Source organism: Carcharodon carcharias, chromosome 30, assembly GCF_017639515.1.
Source record: "Carcharodon carcharias isolate sCarCar2 chromosome 30, sCarCar2.pri, whole genome shotgun sequence".
Taxonomy (NCBI): Eukaryota; Metazoa; Chordata; class Chondrichthyes; order Lamniformes; family Lamnidae; genus Carcharodon; species Carcharodon carcharias.
The window spans coordinates 2939998-2960959 of NC_054496.1; the positions used below are offsets into that span (position 1 = coordinate 2939998).

General features: G+C 48.1%; 1 protein-coding gene across 1 annotated transcript in view; it reads left to right on the plus strand.

Annotated features, from left to right (window-relative positions):
- Nucleotides 1–19495, plus strand: part of LOC121271201 (cAMP-specific 3',5'-cyclic phosphodiesterase 4D-like) — a 42339-nt gene extending 22844 nt beyond the window's left edge. The window contains exons 3-8 of the mRNA XM_041176980.1: nucleotides 1664–1828; nucleotides 2180–2279; nucleotides 3966–4120; nucleotides 9815–9937; nucleotides 11562–11744; nucleotides 15836–19495. Coding sequence (XP_041032914.1) covers nucleotides 1664–1828; nucleotides 2180–2279; nucleotides 3966–4120; nucleotides 9815–9937; nucleotides 11562–11744; nucleotides 15836–16222 — 1113 coding nt within the window. The 3' untranslated portion in view covers nucleotides 16223–19495. The remainder of the gene's footprint in view (nucleotides 1–1663; nucleotides 1829–2179; nucleotides 2280–3965; nucleotides 4121–9814; nucleotides 9938–11561; nucleotides 11745–15835) is intronic.
- The last annotated feature ends 1467 nt before the right edge of the window (nucleotides 19496–20962 follow it).

Genomic DNA, 20962 nt, shown 5'->3' on the forward strand with positions numbered 1-20962 from the left:
TTTATTCAGGGTAAGGGCCACTCACTGTGTAACTGTACAGCGTCACTGTTTATTCAGGGTAAGGATCACTCACTGTGTAACTGTACAGAGTCACTGTTTATTCAGGGGAAGGGTCACTCATTGTGTAACTGTACAGCGTCACTGTTTATTCAGGGTAAGGGTCATTCACTGTGTAATTGTACATGATAACTGTTTATTTCGTGTAAGGGTCACTCACTGTGTAACTGTGCAGAGTCACTGTTTATTCAGGGTAAGGATCACTCACTGTAATTTTACAGTGTCACTGTTTATTCAGTGTAAGGGCCACTCACTGTAACTGCACTGAGTCACTGTTTATTCAGGGGAAGGATCACTCACTGTGTTACTGTACAGAACCACTGTTTATTCAAGGTTAGGATCACTCACTGTAACTGCACTGAGTCACTGTTTATTCAGGGTAAGGATCACTCACTGTGTTACTGTACAGAGTCACTGTTTATTCAGGGTAAGGATCACTCACTGTGTTACTGTACAGAGTCACTGTTTATTCAGGGTAAGGATCACTCACTGTGTGTACGGAGTCACTGTTTATTCAGGGTAAGGGTCACCCACTGTGTAACCGTACAGAATCACTGTTTATTCAGGGTAAGGTTCACTCACTGTGTAACTGTACAGAGTCACTTTATTCAGCAGGATAAGGGTCACCCACTGTGTAACTGTACAGAATCACTGTTTATTCAGGGTAAGGGTCACTCACTGTGTAACTGTACAGAGTCACTGTTTATTCAGGGTAAGGATCACTCACTGTGTAATTGTACATGATAACTGTTTATTCAGTGTAAGGGTCACATTGTGTAACTGTACAGAGTCACTGTTTATTCAGGGTAAGGATCAGTCACTGTGTGGCTGTACGGAGTCACTGTTTATTCAGGGTAAGGGTCACCCACTGTGTAACCGTACAGAATCACTGTTTATTCAGGGTAAGGTTCACTCACTGTGTAACTGTACAGAGTCACTGTTTATTCAGCAGGTTAAGGGTCACCCACTGTGTAACTGTACAGAATCACTGTTTATTCAGGGTAAGGTTCACTCACTGTGTAACTGTACAGAGTCACTGTGTATTCAGGGTAAGGGTCACTCACTGTGTAACTGTACAGAGTCACTGTTTATTCAGGGTAAGGGTCACTCACTGTGTAACTGTACAGAGTCACTGTTTATCCAGGGTAAGGATCACTCACTGTGTAACTGTACAGAGTCACTGTTTATTCAGGGTAAGGATCACTCACTGTGTTTCTGTACAGAGTCACTCTTTATTCAGGGTAAGGGTCACTCACTGTGTAACTGTACAGAGTCACTGTTTATTCAGGGTAAGGATCACTCACTGTGTTACTGTACAGAGTCACTGTTTACTCAGGCTAAGGATCACTCACTGTGTTACTGTACAGAGTAACTGTTTATTCAGGGTAAGGATCACTCACTGTGTTACTGTACAGAGTAACTGTTTATTCAGGGTAAGGATCACTCACTGTGTAACTGTACAGAGTCACTGTTTATTCAGGGTAAGGATCACTCACTGTGTAACTGTTCAGAGTCACTGTTTATTCAGGGTGAGGATCACTCACTGTGTAACTGTACAGCGTCACTGTTTATTCACAGTAAGGATCATTTGTTGTGTTTATTTCAGGAGAGAGACTTGATGAAGACCTTCAGGATTCCGGTTGACACTTTCCTCACCTACATCATGACACTGGAGGACCATTACCATGCGGATGTTGCCTATCACAACAGTTTGCATGCAGCTGATGTCACCCAGTCCACACACGTACTGCTGTCTACCCCAGCCCTCGATGTGAGTACATTTCACCCTCACTCCTGCTCACTATATCTCTTTTGCACTGTTGGGTAGGTGGGAATGACATATCACCCGCCAATTGCAAGGTGAGTGCAACTCCTGCTAGAAACCACCTGCAGCCTCCCTGCCCAGACTGCAAGACAGATTCTCACTCAGATTATTCTGGTCCTTTCTGGATGACTGTTTGCTGACCTCACTCAGTTGGGTCCTGTTGACTGAGGGAGGATTTGCTGTGTCATTTAGGCTGCACTTTGATTGAGGTTGGATGACAATTATTTACAAATAGGAGTGTGGTCACCACTACAACATGTGCCTCTGACTGCAGCCGTTTCTTGCTATTTATTTCAGGCTGTCTTCACCGATCTGGAGACTCTTGCTGCATTGTTTGCTGCTGCGATTCACGATGTGGATCATCCAGGAGTTTCCAATCAGTTCCTCATCAACACCAGTGAGTATCAAACCCACCTCAGACACTTCACATTCTTATTCATTGTAGAGGTGTGGCCATTGTAGGCAAGGCCACCATTTACTGCCCATCCCTAGTTTCCCTGAGAAAGTGATGATTGGCCTTCTTCATAAACCATTCGTGGCTTGATACAGCTGAATGGTTTGCTCGGCTGCTTCAGAGGGCAGACAAGAGTCAATTATGTGGTGTGAGACTGGAGCAAGACTGGACAGGAAAGCAGGTTTTCTTCCCGAAAGGACCTTAGCGAACCAAGGTGAGTTTTTATCACAATCTATGAAGCTTCATGGGCACTATTACTGACACTAGCTTTTTCCAAATATTTTTATGAATTTAAATTCTCAGACTGTCCCAGAAGGATTTAAACTCTCAATTTCTGGATTATTGCTCCAAAAGCACGCCCACTATACTACCAACCTTTACCTGGTATGGAAGTGGAAGCTGATCTGGGGAGACTGCTAACAGCCTGTATTTATTATTGATGGTGCTGATGACTGGAGGAATGAGTACCTTCGTTTGAAATGTTTATTCCATCCTCTCTCAAAGGCCTGATTCTTGCTGGAAATGACAGGGAGTGATGGGAACCAGACAGTCCACACTATCACCCTAGTGATTTCCTCATGTGTGAGCCCAGCGATCGACAGCTGGTAGGCTGTAGCATCATAGTCTGTCACCCAGTGTCCAGCAGGAGCAGTGGACCTGGGTCATTTGCAGCCCCTTCCATAGTACAGGTTGTGGTTAATTGTAGACCATACAATGATCAGCAAACCCTGTACTGAGTCGGCTTTGAACTAGAGGCCCCTTGGAGACGATTTTGAATATCACATAGGGCCGCTGAACCAGCAAAGGAACTCAGGAAAGATCCTGAGGTTTGTCAAGCTCCTATAAATGCTACAGCTTTCTGCAGCCTTTGGAGACTCCCTGGACTGGGTGACATTTGTATATCATTCATTAACTAACTGTACAGGGTGACTGTTTGTCCAGCGGGGTAACGATCATTCACTGTGTCACTGTTTACTCAGCAGGATAAGGGTCACTCACTGCGTAACTCTACAGAGTTTATTCAGGGTAAGGGTCACTCACTGTAACTCTACAGAGTCACTGTTTATTCAGGATAAGAATCACTCACTGTGTAACTGTACAGAGTCACTGTTTATTCAGGATAAGAATCACTCACTGTGTAACTGTGCAGAGTCACTGTTTATTCAGGGTAAGAATCACACTGTGTAACTGTACAGAGTCACTGTTTATTCAGGGTAAGAATCACACACTGTGTAACTGTACAGAGTCACTGTTTATTCAGGGTAAGAATCACACACTGTGTAACTGTACAGAGTCACTGTTTATTCAGGGTAAGAATCACACACTGTGTAACTGTACAGAGTCACTGTTTATTCAGGGTAAGAATCACACACTGTGTAACTGTACAGAATCACTGTTTATTCAGGGTAAGAATCACTCACTGTGTAACTGTACAGAGTCATTGTTTATTCAGGGTAAGAATCACACACTGTGTAACTGTACAGTGTCACTGTATATTCAGGGTAAGCTCCAGGCACTGGCACTCTGTGTTTGGAATGACCTTGTATGCTTTAGGATCTCTCCCCCAGATTGCTGTAGCACGGATGCTGGTTGTTGTCCAATACTGACAGTTCTGTCACTGTCTCTCAGACTCCGAGCTGGCACTCATGTACAACGATGAGTCTGTCCTAGAGAATCATCATCTCGCTGTTGGCTTCAAACTTCTCCAGGAGGAAAACTGTGACATCTTCCAGAATCTCCCCAAACGGCAGCGGCAGAGTCTACGCAAAATGGTCATCGACATGGTGAGTATGATTCTGCCCCCTGTTCTCGACAAGATTCTGCCCCCGGTTCTCGACAAGCTTCTGCCCCCTGTTCTCCACAAGCTTCTGCCCCCGGTTCTCGACAAGCTTCTGCCCCCTGTTCTTCACAAGCTTCTGCCCCTTGTTCTCTACAAGCTTCTGCCCCCTGTTCTCTACAAGCTTCTGCCCCCTGTTCTCCACAAGCTTCTGCCCCCTGTTCTCTACAAGCTTCTGCCCCCTGTTCTCCACAAGCTTCTGCCCCCTGTTCTCCACAAGCTTCTGCCCCCTGTTCTCCACAAGCTTTTGCCCCCTGTTTTCCACAAGCTTTTGCCCCTTGTTCTCCACAAGCTTCGGCCCCCTGTTCTCCACAAGCCTCTGCCCCCTGTTCTCGACAAGCCTCTGCCCCCTGTTCTCGACAAGCCTCTGCCCCCTGTTCTCGACAAGCTTCTGCCCCGTTTTCCACAAGCTTCTGCCCCCTGTTCTCTACAACTTCTGCCCCCTGTTCTCGACAAGCTTCTGCCCCCTGTTCTTCACAAGCTTCTGCCCCCTGTCCTCTACAAGCTTCTGCCCCCTGTTTTCCACAAGCTTCTGCCCCCTGTTCTTCACAAGCTTCTGCCCCCTGTTCTCTACAAGCCTCTGCCCCTTGTTCTCGACATGGTGAGTATGCCTCTGCCCTCTGTTCTCCCACCTTGGTTCAGTGGGTAGCAGAGTCAGAGACAAGACAGAGACTTGAGCACAGCAAATACCCAATGAGGGAGTTCCGCACTGTGGGTACGGCTCTCTCTCAGATGAGATATTAAATATCACTAAAGCACATTGGCTGGAATTGGGCATGCTTGGCAGCATGAGTGGACAATATGGCAAGAAGGCCAAAATTGCGTTTCACAACGTTGTGAAACCAGTTTGCGATTGTCCACTCCGCCCGTCAATGGCAGTCTGCAGTTCCTGCCTTCAGATGTCAGGAACCTCATTTTAATACATCTGCACGCCATTGTGAGGCCAGCAAGCTGGCTTCATCTCCCCACCCCCCCGACCACCCCCCCCACCCCCCCCACCCCCCGCTAGATCATTTGCCCATCATGCCAACATGTTTCACAACAGCATTTAAAGGCGTGCACTTAGCGGGCTGCACTTTGTGGGGAACTAGGAGGTGAGTACACAATAACATTGTGCATCGCTCACCCAGGTTGCCTGTTGGGCTTTAAGGTTGAAGCATGTAGGAGGCCTGGGGGCCAAGGACTGGCGTGCGGTTGAAGGTGGTGCACAAGCACGTGCAGGATCGGTGGGAGGGAAGCAGCCACGCATTAGGGACACCTTGTATAAAGTGACCATTCACCTGCAGCTGAAACAGTTCCGGCACAGCCACATGTGTAGAGTCAGGCCTCGAGCTTATCTGCCCACTCAGCAACACAGGGGCATGAAAGAGCCACCACCCTTGGGCCCAGACTGCAAACTAATGAGCATTTTAGTGGACTGCAGAACTGTTGGATGACTGGGCAAGTTGTACAATCTCCTTGCTGAATCTGGCCATGGAGCAGTCACTGCTGGAGGTGTCCACAGCCCCTTGCAATGTCATCATCCCAGTTTGGACCAGTCTCCCCCATGGTTCAAGCTAACAGTGCAGCCTTGCAGTGCGGGTTAGGAGAATGCCTGTGCCTGAGCTGAGAGCACAGCCTGCAGTCCAATGGCCAAAGCTGCCGCCGATTGGTCAGGTGGAGTGGGGCAGGGGGAGGGTGGGGTTTCAGGCAGCCATGCAGCACACTGAACTCTGGCCATCCAAGTGGTGTCCAGCACTCTCTGGGATGCGTTAAGAGGCCTTCAGACTTAACCAAGAGAGGTTCTTGGTATACCCAAGCTAACCCATGCATCTCTCGCTTTCATCCTGCAGGAGGAATACATCAGGGGCATGGAGCCTGGTGAACTAGCTGTTTACCTCGCAGCATACAGAGAACAGGGAGGACAGAGAAGAGAGTGACGGAGGGACCCGGCTGTGCGGAGGGAGAAGCAGTACCCTCTGGAAGAAGGAGTGGCTGGGGCTCCGCACACGCTGCTGAAGGGCCACAGCGAGCCATCGTTGGTCAGTGCCCAGCTAGACCCAGGGTCTACAGACACCGCCTTTCATTCCTGTCAATGACCAAGAACTGCGAGTGTCTCGGGAACTGAGGGCACACAACTTTGTGCATTTTGACCAGGACCAAGTGAGCCAGGATGCAAGAATGATTGGATTTGCCCAGATCTCGGATTTTCCACAGGTGCAGGATGCCATTGGCTGCACTCACTTGGCGCTCAGATCTCTGTCACAACAAGGGGTCAACTATGTCAACAAGCAGGGCTTCCATTCACTGAATGTGCAGTTGGTGTGTGACCACCACAAGGCATCCTGCAGGTCAGGGCACGGTTTCCGGGGAGTGTGCTTGACCTCTACATTCTCAGTCAGTCACAGATCCCTTACGTCTTCCAGGGTCTACAGAGGCTGCAGGGATGGCTCCTTGGGGAAAAGGGCAACCCACAGAGGTCATGGCTGATGACACCCGTGCAGCAGCCTCAGACTGCAGCAGAGAGAAGGTCAAACGAGGCTCATGCTGCAACTCGCAACTTGGTGGAGCAGACCAACGGGATGTTGAAAATGAGGTTCCAGTGTCTGGACCGGTCTGGTGGAGCACTGCAATATAGTCCACAGAGGGTGTCACACATCATCGTTGTCGTCTGCTGCACCCTTTACAACCTGGCGCTGCAATGGGGAGAGGAGCTGGCTGAGGAGGAGATACAGGAGCTGGAGGTCTCCTCCGTTGTGGAGGATACAGACGGGGATGAGGGTGAGGGGATCCCAGAAGATAACAATGACGAGGATGAAGACCTCGCACTGGCTGGACGAGGCAGTTGCGCTCGGGAGGCCCTCGTAGCTGCTAGATTTGTGGAGGATGATGACAACATGCAGTGAGGAGACACCATAGATGCTCACATTCAGTCTGTGAACATTTGACTCCAGTCTGGCTTATGGCAGCGCACATACCCTCTGTGATAATGCTCCCATTGTGGAGACGCAGTGAAGGCCCTAATAGTCACTCGATTGCAGGAGAATGATGACAACATGCAGTGAGGACACTCCATAGACCTTCACACAGACCCTGAGAATGTCTGACTCCTGTCTGGCCAAGGGCAGCTCACTTGCGCTCAGTGAGCAGGGTCATATCATAGAGACGCAGCCATGAAATTTTAAAAGCATCTGATCCTTTGTTTACCTTCAGCATCTGAGCCCTTCAGGAGCACAGCATCACTGGTCACAGATGCTGAAGAGATGGGGGTCAGCCCCACCTTGAAGGAGCTGAGAGCACATCAAGAGAATGATGGAACTCTGTGAAGCCTGCCCACTACACTCTGGCAGCAATGACCAGCACCATCGAGGTGCAGGCATCAGTTATATGTCCAGTGAGTGTGAGACCGGAGCTTCACTTTGGCCTGAAGGCTGCACAGAGCACAGGGAAGAGATCCTGGACTGCGATACCTTGTGCAGAAATGTGTCTGAATGACACGAACATTGCTCATCAGAACAAAGGGGCCATAGACAGGGAGATATTTTTGGGACCTTATTTACAATAGTGAACATTATGTACAAGTGATTAACACCGGTGCCCAGACTAACTATATCTTCTTAACTTTCCTAACGCTGCCACTATGTCTTGGTGCTCCCTGGACATCCACAATGGAGGTGGAGGCAGCCAGCTGAGTGCTATGCCCTGTCTGTGATGACCTTGGCGGGCATCTTCTGGAGGGCTGAGACTTGGATGGCGCCAGCCTGCTTTCGGGGTTCTGCTGTGTCTCACTGGTACTCTCCTCGGCCTGTGGAGCTGGAGCTGCTGGGGTCACAAGAATAGGGGATTCGGATGGACTGGACACTCCTGGAGTCACCTGGGGGGGAAGGCCCCAGTAGGTATACCTGCTGATCCTCCTCACTATGGGTGCCTGAGGGCCCCTGGCTGACTCCTCGAGGTGAAGGGGTATCTGGTGTGAGATCGGGCTGCCCAGCACCCCTCTCGTATACACACTGTTGGAGGCAACTATGCTGTCGGTGATGGGGTTCAGCCCATGCAGCAGCGCAGGACCAACGTCTTGGAGCAAGGTCTCCATGGCGGCTGCAATCTTACCAGTGTTGACCTTGGTGCGTTGCCATGCTGAAGACATGAAGACAGACGGACTCCTCCATCGTGCCTCGCAATCTGAGGAGTGCAGCGGACACCCCTTCCTGATGTTCCCAAGCTCGCCTTTGCAGCTCCAGCAACTGTGACACGACCGAGTCCTGAAGCTCGTCGTCTGACTCAGACTCAGCAACTTTCTGGCCTCCAGCAGACACCTGGGAAGTCCCTGCCGCCGTCTGCTATGGATCAGACAGTGCGATGTACTCACCAGATTATGATCCCAGGGCTATTCTAAAGCTGGGTCCCACCGAGATATGTGTCTCTGCGCTGGTGGAGGCTGTGGGTGAGCGATGTGACAGGACTTCAGGGAGGGTTTCAGTGGATTCCTCTTCTGAGTTTCCCTCAGGGCTTGATCGGAGTCCCTGGGTCATGGAGCCCATGGAGTCTCTTGGCTGTTCCCAGATGTGCCTGTGGGAGTGAGGAGAGATAATGAATGCATGGCAGTCGCCTGTGACACAGGACACATTACTCACAGCATGGTTATCTGATAGATGTCGCACTGCTGGCTCCTCTCTCGGTAGAGCAGCACCGATGTCACCATCAGCACAGGACCGGTCCAAAACATTGCCGGCCAGCTGGATGGCTCTATTTTCAAAGTCCACGAGGACCTTGATTTCAGGCATTGCTCCACCAGCCTGCGACCTCTCCCTCTTGTTGTGTGCCAGCTTGTCCTGCATGGATAGAGAGGGAGAGAGGGTAAGCAGAATGCCTGCCAGGCCAGATGATAAGTATACCTGGCCTGTGCGGGTGGTGAGTGGTCCCATGGACAAGATGAGGACAATGACGGTGAGTGTGAGAGAATGAATGGCGATGTCCCTTGAACTGGCAGTGAGTGAGATCCCTGTGGATGTGTGATGGGTTAGTGAGTTGAGAGTGATGAGAAGAGTGAGTTACCCTGGCGGAATGGATGAGATCATCCTCTTGTGGCGCTGGGTGGCTGTCCTCTTTTGCAGGGCATTGGCACTGACCATCGCTGCCACCAGCTGCCAAGCCGGATTGGTGATGTTGCTGCCCATCCTGCGGCCAGAGCGGAGGACATCACAGCGAGTCTCCACCGCACCCAAAAGGGACTCGAGGGACACGTCATCGAACCTGGGGGCTGCAGTCTTCTTGCCTTTTGGGGCCATGTCTTCCATGCAGCACTCGTGGGCTGGAAGCTCTGAGAGGTGTGCGCTGCTGCAAGTGAAATATGGTGCTTGGCGAAGTGATGGGGTGGCAGGCGAATGAGACCCCACCTGCCATGGAAACGGCGTATTTCCCAGGAACACATAATTAATGTGGCAGGTTTGGAACGATAGAGTGTGAGAAGTGGTTTTCCCTGCTCACTGCCGCGCTTAGTGCAAATCAGGGACGACTCTGCCCATTATCTGATACTTCCCGTTTGTAAGGTCCCACATTTCAACAGGGACAATACGTCAAAAAGTACTTGATTGATTGTAAAGGGCAGTGTGGAATGAGATTTTCTATCTGATTTCTTTCCTTGTGGTTTTCCCATCCACAGGTTCTGGCAACGGACATGTCAAAACACATGACCCTGCTGGCAGACTTGAAAACCATGGTGGAGACAAAGAAAGTGACCAGCTCAGGTGTCCTGCTGCTCGACAACTACACTGATAGGATCCAGGTACTGAATGTGCCCTTAGTCGAGGGCATTGTCCCGTGTCTGGGGTCACTGACTGTCAGTCCCGTGTCTGGGGGCACTGACTGTCCCGTGTCTGGGGGCACAGACAGTCTGTCCTGTGTCTGGGGGCACTGACTGTCTGTCCTGTGTCTGGGGGCACTGACTGTCTGTCCCGTGTCTGGGGGCACTGACTGTCTGTCCCGTGTCTGGGGGCACTGACTGTCTGTCCCGTGTCTGGGGGCACTGACTGTCTGTCCTGTGTCTGGGGGCACAGACAGTCTGTCCTGTGTCTGGGGGCACTGACTGTCTGTCCTGTGTCTGGGGGTGCTGACTGTGTGTCCTGTCTCTGGTGGTACTGACTGTGTGTCCCGTGTCTGGAGGTACTTACTGTGTGTCCTATGTCTGGTGGTACTGACTGTATCCTGTTTCTGGTGGTACCGACTGTTTGTCCTGTTTCTGGTGATACTGACTGTATGTCCTGTTTTTGGTGGTGTTGACTGTGTGTTCTATTTCTGGTGGTACTGACTGTGTGTCCTATTTTTGGTGGTACTGACTGTGTGTCCTGTTTTTGGTGGTATTGACTGTATCCTGTTTCTGGTGGTACTGACTGTGTGTCCTGTTTCTGGTGGTACTGACTGTGTGTCCTGTCTCTGGCGGTACTGACTGTGTGTCCTGTCTCTGGCGGTACTGACTGTGTGTCCTGTTTTTGGTGGTATTGACTGTGTGTCCTGTTTCTGGTGGTACTGACTGTGTGTCCTGTCTCTGGTGATACTGACTGTGTGTCCTGTCTCTGGTGGTACTGACTGTGTGTCCTGTCTCTGGTGATACTGACTGTGTGTCCTGTTTCTGGCGGTACTGACTGTGTGTCCTGTCTCTGGTGATACTGACTGTGTGTCCTGTTTCTGGCGGTACTGACTGTGTGTCCTGTCTCTGGTGATACTGACTGTGTGTCCTGTCTCTGGTGGTACTGACTGTGTGTCCTGTCTCTGGTGATACTGACTGTGTGTCCTGTTTCTGGCGGTACTGACTGTGTGTCCTGTTTCTGGCGGTACTGACTGTGTGTCCTGTCTCTGGTGGTACTGACTGTGTGTCCTGTCTCTGGTGATACTGACTGTGTGTCCTGTCTCTGGCGGTACTGACTGTGTGTCCTGTTTCTGGCGGTACTGACTGTGTGTCCTGTTTCTGGCGGTACTGACTGTGTGTCCTGTCTCTGGTGGTACTGACTGTGTGTTCTGTTTTTGGTGGTATTGACTGTATCCTGTTTCTGGTGATACTGACTGTGTGTCCTGTTTCTGGTGGTGTTGACTGTGTGTCCTGTTTCTGGTGATACTGACTGTGTGTCCTGTTTCTGGTGGTACTGACTGTGTGTCCTGTCTCTGGCGGTACTGACTGTGTGTTCTGTGTCTGGCGGTACTGACTGTGTGTCCTGTTTCTGGTGGTACTGACTGTGTGTCCTGTTTCTGGTGATACTGACTGTGTGTCCTGTAGAGCCTAGTGCTTTTTATTTCGGGGCAAATGGTCAAAGGAACAGGAACTGTAACTCCCTGACATCCAGAAATGAACTGCAACTGGCTGTCCTGGGATTGGGTACGATGGTTACTCAGTGTTGGTGTGATTTTGTTGCTAGGTGATGAGGAATATGGTCCACTGTGCTGATCTGAGTAACCCGACCAAACCCCTGGAGCTGTACCGACAGTGGACAGATCGTATTCTGGAGGAGTTTTTCAGACAGGGGGACAAGGAACGCGAGCGAGGGATGGAGATTAGTCCGATGTGTGACAAACACACAGCCTCAGTGGAAAAGACGCAGGTATGTGTGGATACAGGGCTGAGATTCACTCTGTTTGGAACACAGTTAGCATACCTCTAAACAACTGAGTCACACAACCCATCTAACTTCAGTACTCCAGAATTAGGTACAGGTTCCTGCTCTTCCACTGCCTCTATCCAAAGACTCCCTCTTCACAGAGTCTGAGTATGAGCATTGGCTGTGAAGCCCCTCACTGTTTAATAGTTGGCTGCCACTCAGTGTCAGTCTGGTTGCTTAGGTTTGTGCCATAGAGAGAGAGAGGTTTATGGATCTGTACAGTTACATCAGGACAGAGAGATGAATGCATGGTTCAAAATCTGATGTGGGAGAAATGGGTTCCAGTCCATGAGGCACTGACACCAGTACTGGGTAAAGTGGGGGCTGTACCGTTGGGATGGTCCACACCTGAACCATGCTGGGATGTGTGTTCTTGTGAATCACATAACCAGGGAAGTAGAAAGGGTTTTAAACTAAATAGTGGGGGCAAGGGATCAAATGTGGGAAGATGTGGTATATCAAAAAGTAGAGACAAGGTAAGAGAGGAAGGTACTAATATGGGAAATGATAAGCAGACCATGACAGGAAAGGACAGAGAGTAAATGGGGAGAGGGTGGGAAATTGGAGTTGATGCTGAAATGAGATCAGCCATGATCGTATTGAATAGTGGGGCAGGCTCAAGGGGCTGAATTGCCTACTCCTGCTCCTAGTTCTTATATTCTTATAGGTCTAAGAGTTAATCAACAGATGAGGCTAGAGATTATAAAAATAATAAAAGGACAAAACCTAAGGCTCTGTATCGGAATGCAGGTAGCATTTGAAACAAAACAGATGAACTGATGGTGCAAATAGAGATGAATAGGTATGATCTAATGGCCATACAGAGACATGACTACAGGATGGGATAAACTGGGACCTGAACATTGAAGGGTATATGACTTTGAGGAAGGACAGGAAGTTAGGAAGTAATGGAAGAGTGACTCTGTTAATTAAAGATGATGTTAACACAATAGAGAGGGGTGACCTAAGTTCAGGAAACCAGAATATAGAAGCAGTTTGGGTAGAGATGAGGAAAGATAAAGGCAAGAGCTCGCTTGTGGGAGTGGTGTACAGGCTTCCGAACAGTAATCACATGGTAGGACGGGACTGGGTGTCAAGGAAGACATATTGGGAGCTTGTCAGAAAGATACAGTGATTATCATGGGGGATTTTAATCTACTTATAGACTGGAATAGCCAGATAGGCAAAGGCAGTGTCGATAACAAAGTCATGGAATGTTTTTCAGATAACTTCCTAGATTAACATGTTCTGGAGCCAACCAGGGAGCAGGCGAGACTAACCTGTGTTATGATCCCAGCTGATGTTACTACTGGACAAGATCCCAGGGTGGAGCCTGGCTTGATAGATCCTAACTTTTATTTTTTTTAGAAACATGGAGGGCGGCTACTGAACTGTCAGCTGATGAACTTTTAACAAAAGATTGAAACTTTTATTAAACAAGAAAAGATGAACTATATCACAATATTCCTTCACCCGCAACTATATCTTTACAGATATAAACAGATTTGTAAAGATAACACAAGTTACAAAATCCACCTTATACTCTAGTGTTCACAGTAAGTATGTAGCCCATATAAACCTGTGGTCGGACACCCCACACTCTGAAACCAAGTGACAGATGCCACCCAAAGCAGATGCTCTAGATGTCTCAACTCCCCCTAGACACTTGTCACACCGTGAGCCAGCCAGTCGCGTTGAACTCTGTCTTTCTCCTGAGAGTTTCCAATCTCAACATTCGAAGTAATCGCCTTGGAATATTCTCCCAAATGGTGCTTTCACTTGGACGTCTTCAACAAGGATCCACCTCCAACAGTTTGAACTCTCTTTCCAATGTTCATCTCCCCTGCATCTCTTTCAGGCTTTCACCCTTCACACATACTCTGGGGTATTCAGCTGTGCCAAGCAGGACACCAATGTTTCACAGGCCCACAGTAAGGAATCACCCACCTTTGGCTGTCTCCTCAGATCTTCTGGCTTCTCACAAGCCCACCTTGCCTTGATTCCTGCTCCCTGCAGCTTTCTGTCTTTAATTTGGAGCCTTTTCCTCTGCTCCTGACTTTAACTTCACTGAACAGGCTCTGTTCCAGATTCTTGTCCTTTGACTTACCTATCATCTTGGGACCTTTTCCCGTACCACTCCCTGGTTTTGGGACTTTCTTCTTTGTTCTTTGGAACCTGCTTCCTGCAGTCCCCGCTCCTGTGTCCAGCTTCTCCTGGCAACTGCTTCCAACTGCCCTAAAACTGCTTTCTGTTTCTCCCTGTGTCACTGTGGGTCCTTGTTTCTAGGCAACAGTACAGTTCTTCCCACTTTGTTTGTTTTAACTTCTCTAAACCACTTCAAAGGTGGTAAAACCTCATTAAAATGCAGGTACACAAACAGGGCATCAGATCTGCTGGCCCCAGTCTAAATTGAAACTAAAATCCAGGTTTCACCTTTCTAACAATAAAAAAAATTAAACTTAAACTTAAAGTAATAGCTTATTCCTAACACACAAATCCATGGTTAAATAAAAATGTTAAGGGTAGTATCAAACTTAAAGAAAAAGCATATAATTGTGCAAGGATGGGTGGCAGGTCAGAAGATTGGACAGAATATAAAAAACAGCAAAGAGTGACTAAAAGATTAATAAGGAGGGAAAAATTAGAGTATGAGAGAAAGCTAGCTAGAAATATAAAGAGAAATAGTAAGAGTTTCTATAGATATTTTAAAAAGAAAAGAGTTAACAAAGTGAGCGTTGGTCCTATTGAAAGTGAGTCTGGGGAATTAATATTGAAAAAGTAAGAAGATGGCAGATGAATTGGACGGTATTTCACTTTAGGGGATATAAGTAACATCCCATAAATAGCTGTAAATCAGGAATTTGAAGGGAGGGAGGAACTCAAGAAAATTACAATCACCAGGGAAATGGTACTGAGCAAATTATTGGAACTGTGGGTTGACAAGTCCATGGGTCCTGATGGATTTCATTCTAGGGTCTTAAAAGTAGTGACTAATGAGATAGTTGATGCGTTGGTTTTAATTTTCCAAAATCCACTAGATTTGGGAAAGATTCCATTAGTTTAAAAAATAACAAATATAACTCCTTTATTCAAAAAGGGAGAGAGACAGGAAACCATAGGCCAGTTAACCTAACATCTGTCATAAGGAAAGTTAGAGGCTGTTATTAAAGATGCCGATAGCATAATGGTATTGTTGCTGGACTAGAGATCCAGAGACCCAGGGTAATGTTCTGGGGACCTGGGTTTGAATCCTGCCACAGCAGATAGTGGAATTTGAATTCAATAAAAAACAATCTGGAATTAAAAGTTTGATGATGACCATGAAACCATTGCTGATTGTCATAAAAACCCATTTCACTAATGTCCTTTAGGGAAAGAAATCTGCTGTCCTTACCTGGTCTGGCCTACATGTGAAGCCAGACCCACAGCAATGTAGTTGACTCTTAAATACCCTCTGAACAAGGGCAATTAGGGATGGGCAATAAATGCTGCCCACATCCCATGAATGAATAATGAAAAACAGGCACTTAGATAAATTCAAGATAATCAGGCAGAGTCAACATAGCTTTGTGAAAGGAAAATCGTGTTTAACCAATTTATTGAAGTTCTTTGAGGAAGTAACAGGTGCTGTGGATAAAGGGGAACCAGTGGATGTACTGTACTTAGATTTCCAGAAGGTATTTGATAAGGTGCCTCATCGAAGGCTAGTGCAGAAAATAAAAGCTGATGGTGCAGGGGATAACATATTGGCATGGATAGAAGGTTGGCTAGCTAGCTTGCTCCTAATTCATATATTCGTAAGGAGAAATTTAGTGGAAAGATGTAAGTTCACCTCTGAATCCCATTCAGCACATCGCTGATTCAGGCTTCACGTTTTGAGAATCCCTAAGTGGGATAGACAACAAGATCCATCTTGAACACAAATACCTCAGGTCTACAGTAAGGGAAGCTTAGGGAGGGTAATGGGGGGAAGGTAGGGGAGGGGGAATGGAAAGATGTTTATTGTCTCTGATGTTATTCACTGTGCTTTTCAGGTGGGATTCATTGACTACATCGTGCACCCTCTGTGGGAAACATGGGGTGACCTGGTGCACCCTGATGCCCAGGATATCCTGGACACTCTGGAGGACAACAGATACTGGTATCAAAGTATGATTCCGCAGAGCCCCTCCCCACCGCTGGATGACCCCAGTCAGAATGAAGAAGTGTGCATTGACAAGTTTCAATTCGAACTGACACTGGAGGAGGAAGAGGATTCTGATCGATCAGACAAGGAGAGAAACAGCACAGGAGAGGAGGAGACCAGCTGCCACAGCTCAGAGGAGACCATGTTGTGCACAGCCGAGGCACAGGAGGAGAGAGGCAGCGAGGAGGGACAGTTAGACACCACAGCCAAGGACACATCTTCTGTAGAATCATAAAAGAGGGAGAACAGCCCTTGTGTAGAAAGGACAAAACAAATGAAATTTGTCTTTCTTTGGAGACATGCGCATCAACTGTAGATTGGAATCCAGGTGTGGGAGTGGGTTCCACTGTCAGAGCACCCTAACACTCAGGAAATCCGGGCCAGAACGGTGGCAGCAGATCAAAACCATTCTTTCTCTGGTTTGGACCTTTCATGGGTAACAGGGTGAGAGGAAGTCACTGAGAAATAACATGTTCCTCACTCATGCCCCAGCCCGACAGGACTGAAGGAGAAGGAACGACAGACTTTCAGCAGGAATTGGGTGAGCCCACCTAAGCTCCCTCTCCTCCGCATTGTTTCCACAGCAAGGAAGCCATTTCTCTGAGTGTGACAGGGTCTGGGAACTGTGTGCCTTTTCTAGAATTATCTACAAGCTTTGTCTTTGTAGTTAAGTCAAGCAATGATTTGTTTTATTTTTAATGTTATATATTACGTACTGTTTCTTATAATTTATTCTGCAAGGTTCTAGTAAGAGCCAGATCAATGGGACAGAAGCCGGTGGATTTGAAGTTAAACCGGTTACAAACACTAAACTCTGCTCTTCAATTTGTGAAGTCTTCCTCCAACCTTCTTTTGCACAAAACGGCAATATCTTGGAACTTTTTAAAATAATTTAAGTTGTAGAGATTCTGGGATGTGCACAATTAGCTGTGCTGCCTGAGGATGGGAATGTTTCCTCTGAGGTTTACCATTCCCTTGTGCTAGGAGGGTGCTGCACTTTCATGTCCTGAGTGGCTTTGAGTAGAACAAGGTAAGGTTTGGTGCCAGGTTGCAGCTAGCTCCACATCAGGACAGCCTCCTGCCCTCTTTACTCTGCCGGCCATTCTTCTGAATTCTGGCAAGAAATTTAATCATAGGAAATTACAGCCAGGCCCAATAATATCTTCACCTGATAAATATACACAGATATGGGCACACACATGCGCGCATTCAAACACACACATACATGCACACAACTACATGAACGCAGGCACACATACACAAGCACATATACACACACACACTGATAGCTACTGAGGTGTAAAGAAAATCCTGAAATCGGAATGATTTACTTGTCTGCCCCAGAATCAGGAGAGGGTTCTGTTCCAATCCACGAATTTCATTTGCTTGTTTCTCCAATTACCCCCAAGACCACGTTACATTCAGGACATGAGATTGCCGCTCTCCTGGTTTGCTGTATAAGGTCAGTATAAGTTAATTTTTTTTTGCCTTAAACTCAGTTTGAGCTTGCAAGAGAACTCTCTACAGCCCACTCTCAATCCCGGAGATGAGATTGTGGGTGTGATGCCATAGGGATTCCCTCCTGTGCCAAGAGCCAAGCTAATGGAGTCTGCCAGAATTGCCAATACTCTATGCTGTTCTCACCGCCATAAATGCTGCATTCTATTAAGACTCAGCTCAAGGAACATGATGTTAATCATATTGAGTTCCAGAACTAACTTAGACAGTGCACAATGTGGAGCATACACTCTCCCTATAACTCAACACCCACTTTGAAACATACAGCACAGGAGTACATTCAGTCTGCCAAGGCTGTGCTGGCTCTTTGAAAAAGTTGTCCAATTGGACCCATCCACCTGCTTGCTCCGATTTCTTTAGTTTTTGAGTATTTATCCCATTCAATTGAGTATTTTGAATTCAATTTTGAAGTTGCAAAAGAATTTGGTTCCACTTTTGGGAAGTGCGTTCCAGGTCACAATAACGCGCTGTGTAAAAAAATTCTCACCTTCACAGATTCTTTATCTGTGTCTTCTGGTTCAGTCCTCCAGCCAGTGCAAACAGCTTCTCCAATTTTTAAAAAATTATTTGATGGGATGTGGGCATCGCTGACCAGGCCAGCATTTGTTGTCCATCCCTAACTGCCCTTGAACTGAGCGGCTTGATAGACCATTTCAGAGGGCGGTTAAGGGTCAGTCACATTGCTGTGGGTCTGGAGTCACATGTAGACCAGGCCAGTTAAAGTTGGCAGATTTCCTTCTCCTAGGGACATTACTGACCCAGATAGGTTTTTTATGACAACTAATGATAGTTCATGGTCACCATTACTGAGACTAGCTTTCAATTCCAGATTTGATTAATTGAATTTTTAAATTCCACCAGCTACCTTGGGGGAAACTGCATCAGTGTCCCATAGAGTATTAGCCTCGGTCTTTGGATTATTAGTCCAGTGACATTGTTACTACACCACCATTTTCCCATCTCCTCCAGCTAAACCTCTCATTGACATAGCGCTTAGAGTCAGGTTGGCAGAGCCAAGGATTAAAAATCTGGAGCGGTGTAAACTTCCCCTGTGTGTGCATATAACATCACCCTTAACCTTTAGAGCAGGATGTGCTCTGATATCTAAGAGTTAGAATCCCAGCCCCCAGCTCTGTTGTTCCATGCCCCAGTATTATAGTATTGAATTCTGAAAAGTCAGGCTTCTCCACGAAAGAAATTATCATCACGATCTTCCAAATCATGGGACGTTTCATGAAAAAAAAACACTCTTCCCTCTTTGGCTAAACAGGCGAGCCACAGAGATAGGCAGCTGGTGATATTGTGGCCATTCTGTACAGTCTCCGCTAACCAGCCAGGATCTGGCACAGATTTGTAGTTCTTGTACAGTTTTTTAGTTTTTATTGTTCATGATTTATTTTTTTGGTTCTGGTTTGATATTTGTACATAATGTAATGTTTGTAAATGACTCATTCTAAAGCTGTTACAATGTGGAGACCAAGAGATAGTCCTGATGAGAAGAATAGTGTTAAATCCCGTGTATTATAATGTGATGTGTTATAATGCTCTTGGGGATTGTCACCAACGCCAAGCCAGTATCCTTTACCAAGTAAGGAGGTGGGGCAAAAAAACAAGATTTGAAATGTGTCTGCAGCAAATATTCACTCATATACACTCAACCGTGATGGGGGAATGGTTTACATATCTGAGATTGGATCAGGCAAAGAGATTTGAATAAACCCAGACCACTTTCAACTCTAATTTCTGCTTCAGAATGTGAAATTATTAACAGGACTATTAAGCCAACTATCTCTCCCTGTACAGATAACCCAATATACTGATTCAAAGACTCACCTCTCAACCATTCTTCCTCTCATGAAACACCTCACCCAATCCCCCCCTTTCTCAGTCCCCCTCCCGCCCTTTGCCTAATCCTCATTCACATATTTTGCCTTTGCCCAGTCCCCCCTTCGCCCACTCTCTCTCTCTTCCCATTCACCCCTCGCCCATTACCCCCTCTCCCTTTCCCCATCACCCAATTCCCCCTCTCCCATTCCTCCCTAACCCATTCCCCCCTCACCCATTCCTTCTCACCCAATCCCCCTCACCCAATCCCCCTTCACCCATTCCCACTTCTCCCATTTGCCCTCACCCAATGACCCCCTCTCCCATTCCCCCATCACCCATTTCCCCTCACCCAATCCCCCTTCACCCATTCCCCCCTCTTCCATTCCCCCTTCACCCAATCCCCCTCACCCAATGCCCCCCTCTCCCATTCCCCCATCACCCATTTCCCCCGTCACCCATTTCCCCCTCTCCCATTCCCCCATCACCCATTTCCCCCTCTCCCATTCCCCCATCACCCATTTCCCCTTCACCCATTTCCCCTCACCCAATCCCCCCTTCACCCATTTCCCCCTCTCCCATTCCCCCCTCACCCATTTCCCCCTCACCCATTTCCCCTTCACCCATTTCCCCTTCACCCATTTCCCCTTCACCCATTTCCCCCTCACCCATTTCCCCCTCACCCATTCCCCCTGTCCCAATCCCCCCTTCACCCATTTCCCCCTCTCCCATTCCCCCTCACCCATTTCCCCCTCACCCATTCCCCCTCACCCATTTCCCCCTCACCCATTTCCCCCTCACCCATTCCCCCTGTCCCAATCCCCCCTTCACCCATTTCCCCCTCACCCATTTCCCCTTCACCCATTTCCCCCTCACCCATTTCCCCCTCTCCCATTCCCCCCTCACCCATTCCCCCCTCACCCATTTCCCCCTCTCCCATTCCCCCCTCACCCATTTCCCCCTCACCCATTTCCCCCTCACCCATTTCCCCCTCACCCATTTCCCCTTCACCCATTTCCCCCTCACCCATTTCCCCCTCACCCATTTCCCCTTCACCCATTTCCCCCTCACCCATTTCCCCCTCACCCATTTCCCCCCTCACCCATTTCCCCCTGTCCCAATCCCCCCTTCACCCATTTCCCCCTCACCCATTTCCCCCTTCACGCATTTCCCCCTCACCCAATCCCCCCTCTCCCATTCACCCCTCTCCCATTCCCCCCTTGTCCATTCCTCCTCACCCATTCCCCCCTCTCCCATTCTCCTCTCCCATTTCTCCCCCACCCATTCCCCCCTTGTCCATTCCCCCTCTCCCATTCCTCCTCATCCATTCCCCTTGCCCATTCTCCCCCTCACTCATTTCCCCCTCACTCATTTCCCCCCTTCTCCATTCCTCCTTGCCCATTACCCCCCTTCTCCCATTCCACCTCACCCATCTCCCCCCCCCCCAATTCCCTGCTCACATATTCCTCCCTCATCCATTCCCAGAATCTGATCTATTCTAAACTTGATCGGTCAGATTGTTCTTTCTCTGAATCATGTTCAAGAATTTGAGAAATTTGGAAACCGTAAACAGGAAACTAAAAGTTTAGTAGGGCCCATGTGCTACAGTGTAATGCACTCCCCTGTGTGCACA